Source organism: Ammospiza caudacuta, chromosome 3 (genome assembly GCF_027887145.1).
Source record: "Ammospiza caudacuta isolate bAmmCau1 chromosome 3, bAmmCau1.pri, whole genome shotgun sequence".
NCBI lineage: Eukaryota > Metazoa > Chordata > Aves > Passeriformes > Passerellidae > Ammospiza > Ammospiza caudacuta.
In genome coordinates, this window is record NC_080595.1 from 97,052,102 (window position 1) to 97,066,872 (window position 14,771).

General features: G+C 38.3%; 1 protein-coding gene across 1 annotated transcript in view; it reads right to left on the reverse strand.

The window, feature by feature from the left end:
• Window positions 1-14,771, reverse strand: part of MEI4 (meiotic double-stranded break formation protein 4) — a 104,682-nt gene that overhangs the window by 57,213 nt on the left and 32,698 nt on the right. The window contains exon 3 of the mRNA XM_058802609.1: window positions 4,218-4,466. Within this exon, the coding sequence (XP_058658592.1) occupies window positions 4,218-4,466 (249 nt within the window). The remainder of the gene's footprint in view (window positions 1-4,217; window positions 4,467-14,771) is intronic.

The following is a 14,771-nucleotide window of genomic DNA, read 5'->3' on the forward strand; positions in this document are numbered from 1 at the left end:
TCATTAAAGCAGGATGTGCCTGATCCTGTCTTTGCTTACCAGGGAAATCCTGGCGTGTAACACGAGCACCCAGAGTTTCTGCCTCTCTTGAGCAAGAAATTACCAAGCCATTATTTACAGGGAAGTGGAAAGGGAAGAGAAGGCTGAATTATGTGGCCCAAAGCAAGGCAGCTGGTAAACTGTAGCTATGTAATGCTTATAATCAGTTTTACTTCAGCTGTTGAACTGGCTAGTTCCAGTTCTATAAAGCTCCCAGTGAGAAGAAATGAGACTGAAGTGTCTTCATTCATACTAAAGTACAAAGGAAGTTGTTCCCTTTTTCCACATGTACAACTAAATGCCTCAAGAAACACATCAAGGTAAGGAGTGAAGCAGGAGATAAAAATTCTTGTTTTCTCTGGGTATTATTCCCAAAAGAGATAGAAGTTGCTTCTTTGACACTTAGAGGACAGTATCCTGAAAGGTGAAACAGCCCCAGGATAGAGTTAAAAATCAGACATTCAGGTTAATCACAGTGTGACCCAGAGGTCAGCATTTCCCTAAGCACAGATACACTGTGATGGGGTGACTGGCTTGTGTGCTACTGTGGAGGCTAAAAACAGGAGGGAACTCCAGGGCATGGCAGAACACATTCCACTGTAAATGACCTATAAAAGGAAGAGTAATCCAATTCTGAAAAGGTAGAGGGTGGAGAGAATCTGGTTTTAATTTCAATTAGAGGGGCAAGCAGTTCAGTAAATTCCTACCCACTGCATTAGAAGGGACTAACTTGAATCAAGTTTGAAGGTGAAGCTAAGGAAGAGGGAACACATACTTGAGACAAGTTTTGTTAAACATAAACCCTGGATAATCGATTTGGAACCTTCAAGAGTATCAGCTGGAAGCAACCAAGGTAATAAACATCTATCCTCTAAATTGTCATTCCTAAAATACATGCTTGGCAAAAAAAGGGTAGAATACTGCATTTATGGCTTCTTGGGCTGGAGTAACAGCTGCAGGCTTCTCAGAGCTCTTTAACACAGCCTGCCAAGAAACAATATGATCATTGATTTTATGAACTGATAAGAGTGAAGGAATTTGTCTTAGAGGACAGGTGCTTCAATCCATGAACCTATCAATTCATCAATGCTTTGTAAGAACCTTTATCTTTTCTTGTTGCTCTGAAGCAAAGTGACAACAGAATGCTCAAATACTTTAAATGCTTATTCTTGAAATTACATCAAGAAGTTTCTATCTTCCTTTTTGTGAAATTGTAATCTAAATCAAAGAAAGGCATGAAACTTTGATTTAACATGAGATTTGACTTTTTTTTTCTACCCACGGACTTAGCTGTCAGGACAATACTGTCAAGGTGAAAAATAACAGATAATTGCAAAAATATTTGCTTCTCCTTCTCCACATATGATTGACATACAGCCAAAAGCACCACCAAGGAAGAGAGTCTTGTATTCAGAAAGATAACTGAACAGTAAGTCAAATAAGAACCTGTCAGACACAGCACAGTCAGTGAATACTCAACTCTTTCACAAAAAACACATTAATCTGTAAGAACTCATACCACCAAGTAGTTTACCTGCATGCTTCTCCCCCTAAGTTAGGAACCCACAACTTTTTTAGTGTCTCTAAGGACAAAGAACTTTTCAGGTGGAACAAAGAAATTTAGGCATAATTTCTTTTAAAAATGGACTCTCTGTTCTTTATCCTTCATGTATTAGCAAATCTGTACTGTGTTCAACTGTATGTGAAGGGGGAAAACAGCTCACAAATTTCTCACATAAGGGAAATAAAACTCCATGGACAGTTTCTAATCATTCCTGAAGTCTCTGAAAGACCTACTACTATTATTACAAACAGCAGGTGGGAGAGGAAAGCTCTCACATCTGGGATGCAAAGCAGAGAACATACAGCTGCAAAGTGAACCTTGTCTGAAGGACTCAAACTCTTCAGTTCTCAAGAGGCACCAGCAGGAACATACGCAGTCTTATCCTCCCTGCATGAGATTTTCTGGTGGTGGATTTTGTGAAACCCAACTATTCCTGTATCTAAAGTCATTAATCAAAACAGAAGAAAGCCATAGAAAGGCTGAGGTTTTGAAATATTTTTATGAGGCTGCATTCTTTAAAGCAGAACACCAGCTCCAGAAATGAGGCTAGAGAAATGAGTGGAGGAGGAAAAGGATCCATGTCTGCAGATTACTTGGCGCTAAGAGCAGTCCTAGCAATCATCCTCAGCCCTAAGAGCAACTTCTGGTGTGATATTAGGTGGTAAACCTGGGAAACCATAAAGATGGCTTGATGGGTCTATAGTAGTTTCACTTGAAAGGATGAAACACCACTTATTACCACTTTTCCTCTTAGATTTAACATCCTTGTGACTTTGTATCTCAGCAGTAGCTACCCTTTAGCTTCTATTCACCACAGGCTTGACAAATCTCAAAACTGGCACACAACACACAAGAAAGGTGTTTTTTTTTATCTTGGGGCAGATGCCAGTGGTGTAGTGGCTTCTATTTCAGGTAGGCCTTGTTTCTATGACCACCTTCCCATACATGTCAACCACAGATGCCCTACTGCTAACATAAATCATCAACTCGCCCTCCCAAAAAGAGCATAGATCTCACCAAGAGATATTGCACCAGGTACCAGTAACAATCTTTCTTTACTCAAAAACAAGACTGAGCATTTGTCTCCAGTGGAACTGTAATCATGAATGCACACTCAGCAGAAACAGTGCAGGTGTACAACATCTAAAATTAGAAAAGATTATCACATTTTAAGTCTGTGAACAAACTTCAGTGTCACTAGGGTAATGAAAATTAATATCCTTTGCAAGAGGTGTTATCTGCCAGGGACAGTTTTCTCTGCCTATCTCAAAATTAAAATTTAGAGGTTAGAGAATCTTTCAAAAAATTAGACTTAGAACACAGAAGTTGCAAGTGAATTGATCTTGTTTGCTATGTTTTGCTAATTGGTAGTGTTTTCTGTGTTCTGCTTAATCTAAAATTAGAATAGCCTCTCCAGACACTAGATGTTTATAAATTTCTCCTGACAATACACAGCCAGTTCTTCAAAATGTAAGACACCTGTTGGAAACTGAATTTAAAAATTACTTTTAGTCTTAAATGTCATGTTTGCAACAGGTTGCAGAAGATAGACACACAGACAATAAAAAAGTAAGAATAGTCATTAAATCACTTCTCTGTAGAGAAAGGTCTATTATACTAATTAAATACATAAACCATTAGAGCTTCTAGCTGAAGTCTAATGATCTCTCCATCAGTCAACATTACAAATTAGAACTCTTTAGGGATGGCAATAAAGAAGCTACTGTTTCAGTACAAAAGCAGTATGGTAAAGCCTCATCAAGTTTTCCACCAGGGAACCTTTTAAAAATCTCAAGTCATAAAGCAATTAGCTATACATTTTGATTTTAGAGATGCCCTCAGCAGTGAACTTTCTCTCTCCTTCAGCCCAGAGCGTTTTGACCTCATCTCCCAGGAAAGTATCTTCCCAGAGCCTGCAGAAATCCTCCACTGCCTGATTTCCAAGCTCACACAGTGCCACCAATATCCTGAACTGAGCATGACTTACTACACATCAAAAGTCAGAGAAACAGTGCTGTTTGAGAACATTTTTTTTTTACTCTTCTTTGACTAAATGCTTTCCTGAATCCAATAATATCAGACTCACAATATTTTATCATATGCCATAAAAAACATTCACCATATCCACAATCTCAATACACTTTCAGAAACAACAGACATAGCCTGCCCTACGCTCCTGTTACACATATTAAAGATTAGCACTTCCAACACTTTAGGCTTAAATTCTGATTTAAAAATCTGTAGGGTGGTTAAAAAATATGCAATATGTCTTTAAGACATGTTCCAAATGTAAATACAAACTAGTTATTACAAACTAGTGTTTCCAAGGTTATAGAGTAACATTGTGTATTGAAAATTTTTGTCTGCAATTATTTTGTATAATACGCATTGATTCTGAAGGTTAAATATATAAATTCTGCATGAGCATCAAATTCTCAAGCACAATCCCTACAAATAAATTAAGTGTTCCACTATGTCAAAACTTTGGGAAAAATAAAAAACCGTACAACACTGAAGACTCTCACATCTAGGTACAAGAAATGGTACAGGCAAGATGAAAGCTGTTTGGTTCCTTGCTATTGCAACATAGCCAGAAATTATTTGAGGAACTTACTATTTTCCAAGCAGAATCTTGGAGAGATCCTGTTCAAAAGAAGTTCCTGTTGTAATCGAAGAACTTCAGCTTCCAGCACTTCCACTTTCCATTTCCATCCAAAATCTTGTTCAGATACAGTTCTGGCAAGGTACTCTGTGTATTCTTTGGAACTCTTCCCTGATGGTTTTGAGTGGATAATTGCAAAAGCCAATGCTAGTTTTGATATTTTCAAATACGAAATCTGATGTTCTCTTCCGCCTTTGATTTCTATTGCATTAGAAAAACAGAAAAAAAAAGGTTACTTCACTATGACTCCATTAAGGAAATGACACAAAATATTTTCTTGGCTTTGAGGACTGTTCAACAGTGAGGCCAATTCTTTAATTTCTAGTGCATTCCTAAATCATCAAGAACAGAAATACAAGCATCTGTGCACAATGTGAGAACAGAACATACATGAGCTGCAGTCAGCTATAAAAATAAAATTCAGCCAGTGTCTGAGAATAACTGTGGAAATAGTAAGCACTTCAAATAGGCTTATCCTAGCATAATTTTAATGCAAATGTTATGTCCACTAAAGCAAGGATGAAGAAAGTAAAAATACTAACCCCAAAAAACTCACCCTGATACTCCCTCCCCCTCAAAAGAATTCTGACATGACAGAAGAATTCATTTGGGGTTATATATACTTAAATAAAATACATGTAATTTCTTGAAGGTGTACCAGAAGGTCTCAGTGCTCAAAACATAAAACTTTGAGGTTGTGTCTGGTTTTGGACACCCGGAATTGGTGCCCTTGTAGTTTTAAGTCTATATTAAGCCTCAAGCCTGCAGAAGGCTAAGCAGACAGCATCAAAGGGATGCAAGTGGCTAGTAAGGTAAGTGAACAATTTCATAAGCTTTGTTACAAACAGTGAGAATGGGGCAAAAGGCATTAAAAGAGTCAGAGAAATAAAATATTTAAATAGATGTGCAACAGCACAGGGCCTAGGAGCAGAGAAGGAAAAAATTAAATTACAACCAACTAATATCAACCAGCCTATCTAATTAGCAAAGTTACTTTTTTTCCCCTAATTCCACACCATTTCATTCAGTTGTTTGATGTATTCTTTTCCTCAAAAAATATCACTCCCAAAATAATAATTCCAGAAAAAAAAAATCACTTCCTACGCTTTTGCCCTGACCTTGACATCTACAATTTTTTCACAATGCTGTTTTTTTCTTGTTATCCACCAAAGTTGCAGGTTAAGCATTAATAACTTGTGTTGAACAGCTCTGAAATAGTCACAGTAAAGGTTTGAAAAAGGTATTTTAGGTCATCCTTTCACCAGATCATCTGCTATCGCTAAGCTGATTTCTTCCCCTGGTTGTACTTGACTTTAGATAGTAAGTCATAAATCATTGAATATTCATTTATCCATCAGGGACACTTACAGAAGGCACTGTTTTTTATGTATTTCTTTCACCTTTCAAATACTTCTGAAATGCACAAAGAACTCCTGGGTACTCCTTGCACTCTGTCCATTCAAACACAGCAGCCAGTTAAGACTTTACATCGTACAGAGCATAAAGGACAAGAGTGCAAACATTCCTTGGGATCGATTTACCTACTGCTATATTTTAAGCTACTCTTCTCCACTTGAAATATTCCATTTCTGTCATTTGTCAGGGCAAAATCACCTAATCTAAGCCACCTGTGCATTCTTTAATTAAATAGTAAGCCTTTAGAGACTGAACTATACTATATATATCCTTTACTTAAAGCAGTTATACATTAAATGGTGCTTTTGCAAAATTTCTGAAAACGAAAATCTTTTTCATACAACTTTTCAATTCATATCTAGAATTTCAGTGAAAAGCAGAAGGTGATTCTCTCAAACTCAAAGGATTAGCACCTCTGGGACAGCAAGCTGGTGTAAGACTTTTGCTTGCCCTATACATGAAAGGAAATGCTTACAAATACAAAAGCATGCAAGTAAATGAACTGCCTTCAAAGCTGTGAATAAAATGAAATACGTGGAACCACACTGAAAGAAGATTAAATAGTAAAAGTAAGGTTTCTAAAATATTTAGCTTTGAATCTGAAAGGTGCTTCCCAGATTACCTCGTCAATAGAAATTTCACCCAGATTTTATTCAAACGGGGTCTGTCAAGCTCCATTCTTACAAAGTCCCTGTACAGAGCAGAATGATAATTTAGGGCAGGCAGAAAAATGTCTTACACTGCCCCTTTAACATTTTGGTACTTCCAGAGACCACTCTGCCAAAGCTTTCTGATTCATCTTCCTTTTAAGGACAAACACATATTTACTTTCTGCTTCATAACATGCTTTGCCAAAATAAGTTTTGTCCTTTAAATTACATTTACAGAAGTTGCAAAATGACCAACATTCCAGTATGGACTGGGAAGTGGTATTTGTGCCAGCATTTCATGAATGCTCAGGTGCCTTTTATCATCAGAGTCACCACCAATACATTATTTATTGCATTCTATTTCTCCTTACAGGACATACTGTTACAAAGAAAATACAAAGAAAATACAAAAAAAAAAATACAAAGTTTGCTGTCTGACCACTGACATATTACCACTATGCTACCAGTATGAAATGCTACTGTGGTAGCATTTTTTGGCCACCCATTACCAAAATAAAGAGAGTCACTTTTTCATTTTATCTGGAAAGTGACTACTGTGTTTCAAGCATAACAAAAACCTTAGTGCACAAGGTAATGGTACAATGGAGATAAGTAAAAGGATCTTTCAACTGCAACATTCCAAAAAGATTTTTTCTAAAGTAGATGTATCCCTAGTAAGTCAGATAAACCATATAAACCATTACCTGATTTGGCTTTGAGAATCTTAAATAGCATTCCACCTTAACACTTAAGACATACATTTAATTAATGAATTAATTTGGAGTTTGAGGGAGGCCTTTTCCTCTTTAACATCTTATACAGAGTCACTTCTGCAGTAGGAGTGCCTTAGGGAGATATTCTTACTTTGGAGGAAAAAAGTCACTACTTTTCTGGAAAAATTACTTGTAAAGATGTTGTTAGAAAAAAACCCCACCAGCAGGACAGATCACAGAACACAGCTGGTTCTTCTTAGGAACAACTCACATAGTTTTTGGAGAAGTCATTCTGTTGGATCACAAAATCTCTAGTTTAAAAGCAGATAATTAATGACAAATAGCAATATTCCTGGATGTATTTCAAGAAAGAATGGATTTATTAAAGATTTTATGGAGAATAAACAGCTCTTTCACTTGCTTTCTGTTACTGACACTATGTCTCTTTATTTCTTTTCTCATTAGGAAAAGAGAAGTTTGTTTATCAAAAAGCAGAAGTTCTAAGAGTTGACTGAGGTTTTTCACCATTCCCCTAAAGGAACAACTGCTCTCTCAGAAACTACTATGTAAGTCTTCTAGAAAAAACCACACCGGATGACACTATTAGAAATATGGTGATGTGGGCCAACTGTGCATTAGCAAAAATTGCACAGCAATCTGTTGCTCTCAGGAAGTGCTGAACCACCAAATAAATTCCACTGAAAGCATATTGGCAGCTACAGAGTTTTATCAATAATGTTTTTGCTCCTATCAGCACAGAAATTACACCACTGGTTAGGCAGAAAAGTTTTAGAACCAGACCAAAGAGTTTCCTTGACTGAGAACAGTACCTGACCAAGAGCAGAACGGAGTCTCCGTCTAATTCCAGGTGCTAATGCCAAAATACCTCTGACATAAAGAGAAAGGTTCAAGAATTATCCAAAGCTCCATTCCTGTGATACCTCAGTGTTAAGGAGAGAACCAGTAATCCCTTGCAAACTCTGCTGGAAGCAGGGCTCAGCACCCTAACAAGAGATACCTCCTGGTGACAGGTTCCCTATGCAAACCCTTTAATCCACAAACTGACACTGGAAGACCACTCAGAGGACACAATGGATTAACAACACTGTAAAACAGGGCTAAGTCTACAGATTTGCAACACAAGAATGACATTCCACACTTCCAGCTCTCATGCAGAGAGAGGGTACTGAGAACCCACAGACCTGCTGAGATCCTAGCCATGCAAGGCTGCTGAGCAATTATTCACCTGCTGAAATAATTACAAAAGAAGTGATGAACCGTCCCACACAGCTCTGTGTAACATAACCAGGGGGAACTGACATGTGGTGCAAGATCCATTGAAGACCTCTGATATAAGCAGGAAACAGGATAACAGAAAGAACCAGGATAAATCTGATTCCTAAGCACTACCCTAATCCACCAATCTGCCTGTGCAGTTTTGCAGGAGCATTTGCTGCAGCAGCTCATGTGGAGAGATTGAAATGCTAAGGGTTAATGACTCCAAGAATTGGCCATTTGCAGAAGAGGGTGAATCCTCACCTGTAGAGGTTTTAAGAAATCTTTCAGGGATGTTTATGGGTAAAGAAAGTGAACTTTATATACTTTACTTTTCCAAGAGGCACATAGGTCAGTTCTTACTGACCTTGGAAATGGGTAAATCAGAGAGAAATGGGGGGAAGCTAGCTGAGTTATGCTATGATTTAAAATTATAGTGTACCTCGAACCAAACCTCAAACCTAAATTCACTTGGAATAATTCAACACTGGAGTAATCATCAGCACTGTCAAAGAATTACAGACCTCAGGTGTGATTTGCAAATTTGGCCATGAAATTCATGGCTAATAATGGAGGAAACTGCTGCAAATGTCATAGACAAAACCTTATTGATTACGTCAAGACACTAATTTGTTATTCAGACCACTATCATATGAATTTAAAAAATTATTTCAAAAATTAATAGCATAAGATACAAAATAGACTGTAATTCATATAACTTCCAGGCCATTCCAGAGCTCGGTTTTCTCCACATGTGAAATTTTTATTTAAAGATAAGAGGATTTCTCAGGACAGAAACAAATTGCTGTTTACCACTACTATACAGCAAAGAATCTTCAGACAGCCCTAAACATAAAAAAAAAAAAAAAAAAAAAAAAAAAAAAAAAAAAAAAAAAAAAAAAAAAAAAAAAAAAAAAAAAGCTTTTCCATCTAAGTTTAAGAGTATGGTCTGTCCTTAAAGGTACAAACAGTTAAGGAAAAACTGGTTTTTCACCATGATTTTACTTTAACTAGTCTGTCAATTACACAGTGTAAATAAAGGTGAAAAAATCACCCATACCTTTGTAACCTCATCTGCTTTATACAATAGAAACCAAGATATTGACTCATTATGATGGAGCACAAAATGCTGCAATTGCTGTAGTGGAACTGGGCTGAGCTCAGAGACATACGGCCACAACTTTAAGCAACAATAAAATAAACTTGATTAAATTGGTATGCCTAACAAAATGACATTTGTGTATATTATAAACAATGATAATGGGACAGCTACACAATCAAGATGAACTGAAGTATGCCTCCAATTACACAGTGTTTATTGTAAAAATGTTTATTAAACCAAGGCTACTCCATGGTGTCATCTTTAAACAACCTATGCTCAAATATACGAAGACATGTAATGTGGACATAGTGAGGGAAGAAATTGCTCTTCCTACAGCAAGCCTAACAACAACTGCAGCATATTTTTTTCAAGTGAACTCAAAATGGTAAAACAATACTGAAAATAATAAATGTTTAAAATAATTTATGTCAAAAGCACAAGGAAACTTAGATGTAGCATGATTTATTTCTTCAAACTCTAACTTTTAAATAATTTTAGCTTCTGAAATCAAATGTTACAAATCCTCCAAATCCAAGTAACATGAATGAGTTGAAAAAAACATTTTAGAACTTACTAATGTTCCCCAATTATAACCATTTCAGAGAATTTAAGAACATAAGCAAACATAATCCCTCAGGATTTCAGTAACGTTTCTGACGTAGGATTTATCTCCTCTTAACTACAGAAACCTACAGTTGAGGTAGCCACAACTGAGCTAGCTGTCTGGACTTCTTTTATCATCAATGGGCAGAAACAGAGACTTCTAATGTTAAAAATAAGCCAAGTCATTTGTACATTTTGTGGTAAAGTCATGACCCAGAAACATTTGTTTCCCCCCACGGACTACAAAGAGTGTTAAGATGACTACATCAGATGCACACACGTGTACTGTGGACAGCCAGCTGCACTGAGATGAGCTGGTGCACCACAGGCAGCTAAAGCTGAGACCTTCAAATACTTATTTAATGTACCTAGCTAACAAGAGAAATTTTGCAAGGCTCAGAGCATCACCCTTTAAAAGAAGTTTGTAATTCCAGATCTTTTTGATACCTCTGGGGGGGAAAAAAAAGCTTTCTAGAAAAAAACCCAGAAGTCATGGAAAAAAGTTTGTGAGAATAACTTTGCAAACATATTACAATGTACAAATAGCAGGCAGGTGCAAATTAAAGACATGAGAAACTACAAGTATGTTTGGAATTATATGAGCATAAAAAATTGGTTTGGCTCCTCAAAGTTTCTGGGCCTCACTCTTCAACAAGATCATCTGGAAACAGTAATTTAAACCTGAGTTTTATGGCAGTTTAAAATTGTGTATATATTCCCCTTACAAGCTGAGACTTCTTCCTTTTGCACTCCTTTTCCTCCTCCAACAGGAGGAAAATTTTTTTATGTGTCATTCACAACAATATATAGTGAATCTGGCACACAGTACCACTACCATCTTTCTTCTTTACTATTCTGACTACTAAAGACACGAATATGTTTCCAGAATAGGGAATTTATTCTATAAAACCTGCTGTTCAGAAATTAAAGTATAACTCAGTGGTGCAAATTTATCTATTCTTATGTCAGCACAGATTTCTTCTGCTACCAAAACAGAACTGTGCTCACTTCATCAGCTGGGTGTAAATCCATTTAGTATGGGAACTGAGGATGTACTTTTCATTATAGCTTTATGAGATGAAATTTATGAAACCATGAAGTTCAGACCCTTATTCTTTTACAAAGTTTCATAAATGCTAATTATAATTATATAAAGAGTAAATTTACAGTTGGCATTAGGGACTGTGGAAAACATCCCCAGCCTTTATGTACTGCCAAGTTCCAACAAGAAAGCAGCCTTTACCTCCCCATTTTTACCTACTGCAATGACTGTATTAGCTTTTGAATGCAGAATTTCAAAGCAGAGTTCAAAAAAAGGCAATAATCAAGAGTTTGGAGTTTTATACGAAGACTAGTTTGCATATCTCCTCTTCCCATGTTAAAATATAGTGACTAAAATATCACCATAATTTCCTTTTCAGTTTCACACTTCCAGCCTTAACCTGAACAGTTCAGTTTCCACAAGTTTTTAAATCTACAAGATCAGTATCTTTCAGTGATAGTGATTCATTCAGGTAACCTTCCAGAATGCACCCATTGTATTTTAAAACCCTTGGTTTTGGGTTTCTTACAGAAATTTCATATTGGCAGAAAGAAAGATGAGATTGTTCAGAAGAAAGGAAATGTTTGTTACAGAGGACAAGGAAAAGAGGAAATACTGCTAGGAATCCAGTAGTCTAAAAAGCATACAGCATACAATAAATAATGAATCCTTGCATATACCGTAGACACTAATGTAACTATAACAACATTTAAATATGTAGTGACTAAATATTAATTTATGGATGTGAGCAAGGCCAGGACAGGTGACCCAAACTAGCCAAAGGAATACTGGGATCTCTGCTCAGAAATGGGCTGAGCATTGGTTATCAGGAGCTGAGCAACCATGTTCATCACTTGTTTCTCTTGGGTTCTTTTACTCTCTCTTCCTTTCCTTTTGACAATTCATCCTATTAATCATGTCATTAGCATACTTAGTATCACAATTATAATATTTTATTTAAATTATTTGATTATTATTATCTCAACCCATTAGATTTACCTTTTTTTTATGATTATCCCCGCTGGGGTGGGGGGACTGAACAAAAGCCTGTGTGGTACTTAGTTGCCAGCTGGGGTTAAACGCCATCCCTGGAACTGTTTAAGACCAGGATGGATGGGATTTTGAGCAGCCTGGTCTAGTGGAAGATGACCCTGCTCATGGCAGAAGAGTTGGAACCAGAGGATCTTTAAGGACCTTTAATTCCAGGCCATTCTGCGATAATACAAAATTAATCATTACTTTCTTCCATCAGTCAATGAGAAAAATGCAAGTGACTAAGCCCTATGATTTCTGGATTCCTAAGGTCACAGTGATCATAAACTATCATTTCAATTCAATAACATTGGAAATAATCAGGGAAAAATATTGGTAACTGATAATTCTTTGATACTCTATTATATCTGCATATTCACACAACCATTTTTTTTAACAGGAGCGCTAACAACATTAATTGAATCCCAGCATCTATCCAACAAAACTTCACAATAATGATTTTTCCTTGTGACTCAGGTGAAATGGACAGGAGAAAACTCCAGATTTGTGACTAATAGAGACAAGTAATCAATAGGTGATTCCTTTATTATTAATAAGCAAAGCAGTGAAGCTTTCATGAGAAGGCTCCCATTTCCTCCCAAATAAACTCAACCTTTCCTCAGTGTGAAAAATGCATGTATTTTATGATTGGCTTTTTGCAAATATTAAAATGAATATTATATGTGTTGTTTTAGAAAGTAATGCTGTATTAAATCTCTTAAGTAGTGTGTTAAATATAGTTTTAGTTTATAAAAATTGTTAAAATAGAAACGATGCTATGTAGGATACTTTTTTTAAAGAAAGGACTCGAAGCAAGACATCAGCCACAGGACACCTAAATCTTTCAGAGTAAAAGAATTTATGGCCCTCTTATCAGAAGAAATGAACTTCTTCCCGCCTCGAAGGTGCTGTTAGAATTCGGAGGAAGAAGCTGACGATGACCAGACAGAATCCTGTATTTGAATGGAATTTATGTATCATGTATGAAGTGTATGACTATGCAAAAGGCTTTAAAGGGTTAATCCTTTGTTAACGGGGTCCTTTTTCGGGCTCGTGCTGCCCAGAAAAAGGTACCCGGACGTCCGTAACTCTTTGTTTTTGTTGTCTCATATTGTCCTAATTCAAATTGTCCAAATTGTTATTACTCTAATTGTATTACTGTTTTTATAACCATTTTATTACTATTAAACTTTTAAAATTTTAAAAGCAAGTGATTGGCGTTTTTCACATTCAGGAAACCACTCTGATGACCTGAGGCTCTCCAGGTAAGGCCTCCTGCACGGAGACAAGGCAGGTGTCCCAGGGGAACCAGGTGGTGGTTCCAGGGGAAGCAGGAGAACCTAGGGGCTGCCCGAGGCAGCCTTTGCCCATGAGGGATGTCCCAAAGGCCAGGGACGCCGCGGGCTGGGGACATCTCCCGGAGCCCTCTCGGAGCCTCCCTCAGAGCCTCCCCGGAAGCCGCGATGGCCCCGGCTCGCACCCACCTGCAGCGGCGCAGCGGGGGCCGCGCCCCGGCTCCATGGCCCGGGCCCGACCGCCACCTCCCCGGCCCCGCTGCGGTCAGGCACAGCCCCGGCCCCGGGGCGCAGGGCTGGCAGCTCCTTCGCCCCCACCCGCGGTTATCTGGACCGAAGCGGCTGTTCCCTGCGGGAGCCAGCAGAGCCCGCGGACGCGCGGGCCTCGCTTCCCGCTGCGGGGGCTGGGATGAGAGGGAAGCGCGAAGGCCGGCCGGCTGCAAAGGCCGCCTCAGTCGGGAAGGTGCAGGAGGGGGGAAGCCGTGGAACGTCGCAGGACACATCTGAAGGCCCCTGGTCCTTCCGCCAGGGAAGGACGGGAGCGGAGCTGTGGGCAGGGTTTTAGGGAGCGTGGCCTGCCTGTCCCGGCCCTGGAGTCCAGCCGCACGCTGGGCCTGCTCGGGGTCCGGGTGGCAGAGCTCACCCATCGCCTGGGCCACCGAAACCACCCCCACTTTCTTACACTTTTTGACACTTTTTTACACTTCTTATTTCTATAAATTCCATTAAGGTCTGTCAGAGTGTTTTGCTGATTAACTTATGCCTCTTTAAACTTTTCTTACCTAAAGCATAGCCCCATGCTAGCCACTCTGAAGAAAATTAACTCTATCCCGGCCAAAACCAGCACAATATCGTAAGAGGAAATGGGATTATAAAACTTCTTTAACCATGCATTGGAAATAGAAGGTGCCTTTTAGCAGAAACTCCCATGAGCCAAGCTCACCAGTTAAGAAATTATCTTTGTATGAAATATTATGTTCTCTACACAAACTGTGCTGGAAAGGCTGTGATAAGCCTTCTTGGCCAGAAATGGAATCTATAGAGGCATAGAATCAGAATCATTTTGGCTGGAGAAGACCTTTAAGATCATTGATTCCAACCATTAACTCAGCACTTCAAGTCCACGACTCAATCGTGTCCTTCAGTGCCACATCTACACAACTTCTAAATACTTTTCTCAGAGAGTGACTCCACCACTTCCCTGGACAGCCTGTTCTAACGCTTGACAGCCCAAAGAAATTTTTACTAATACTTTGTTGAGGCGGCTGAGAAGGGAAGACAGGAGAGATAAAAAATGAATAATGAAGTCAGGTGCATTAGATGCAGTTAGGCTCATCACAATACATCAAGTTTTTAAGTAGAGGATAGTCAATCTTTC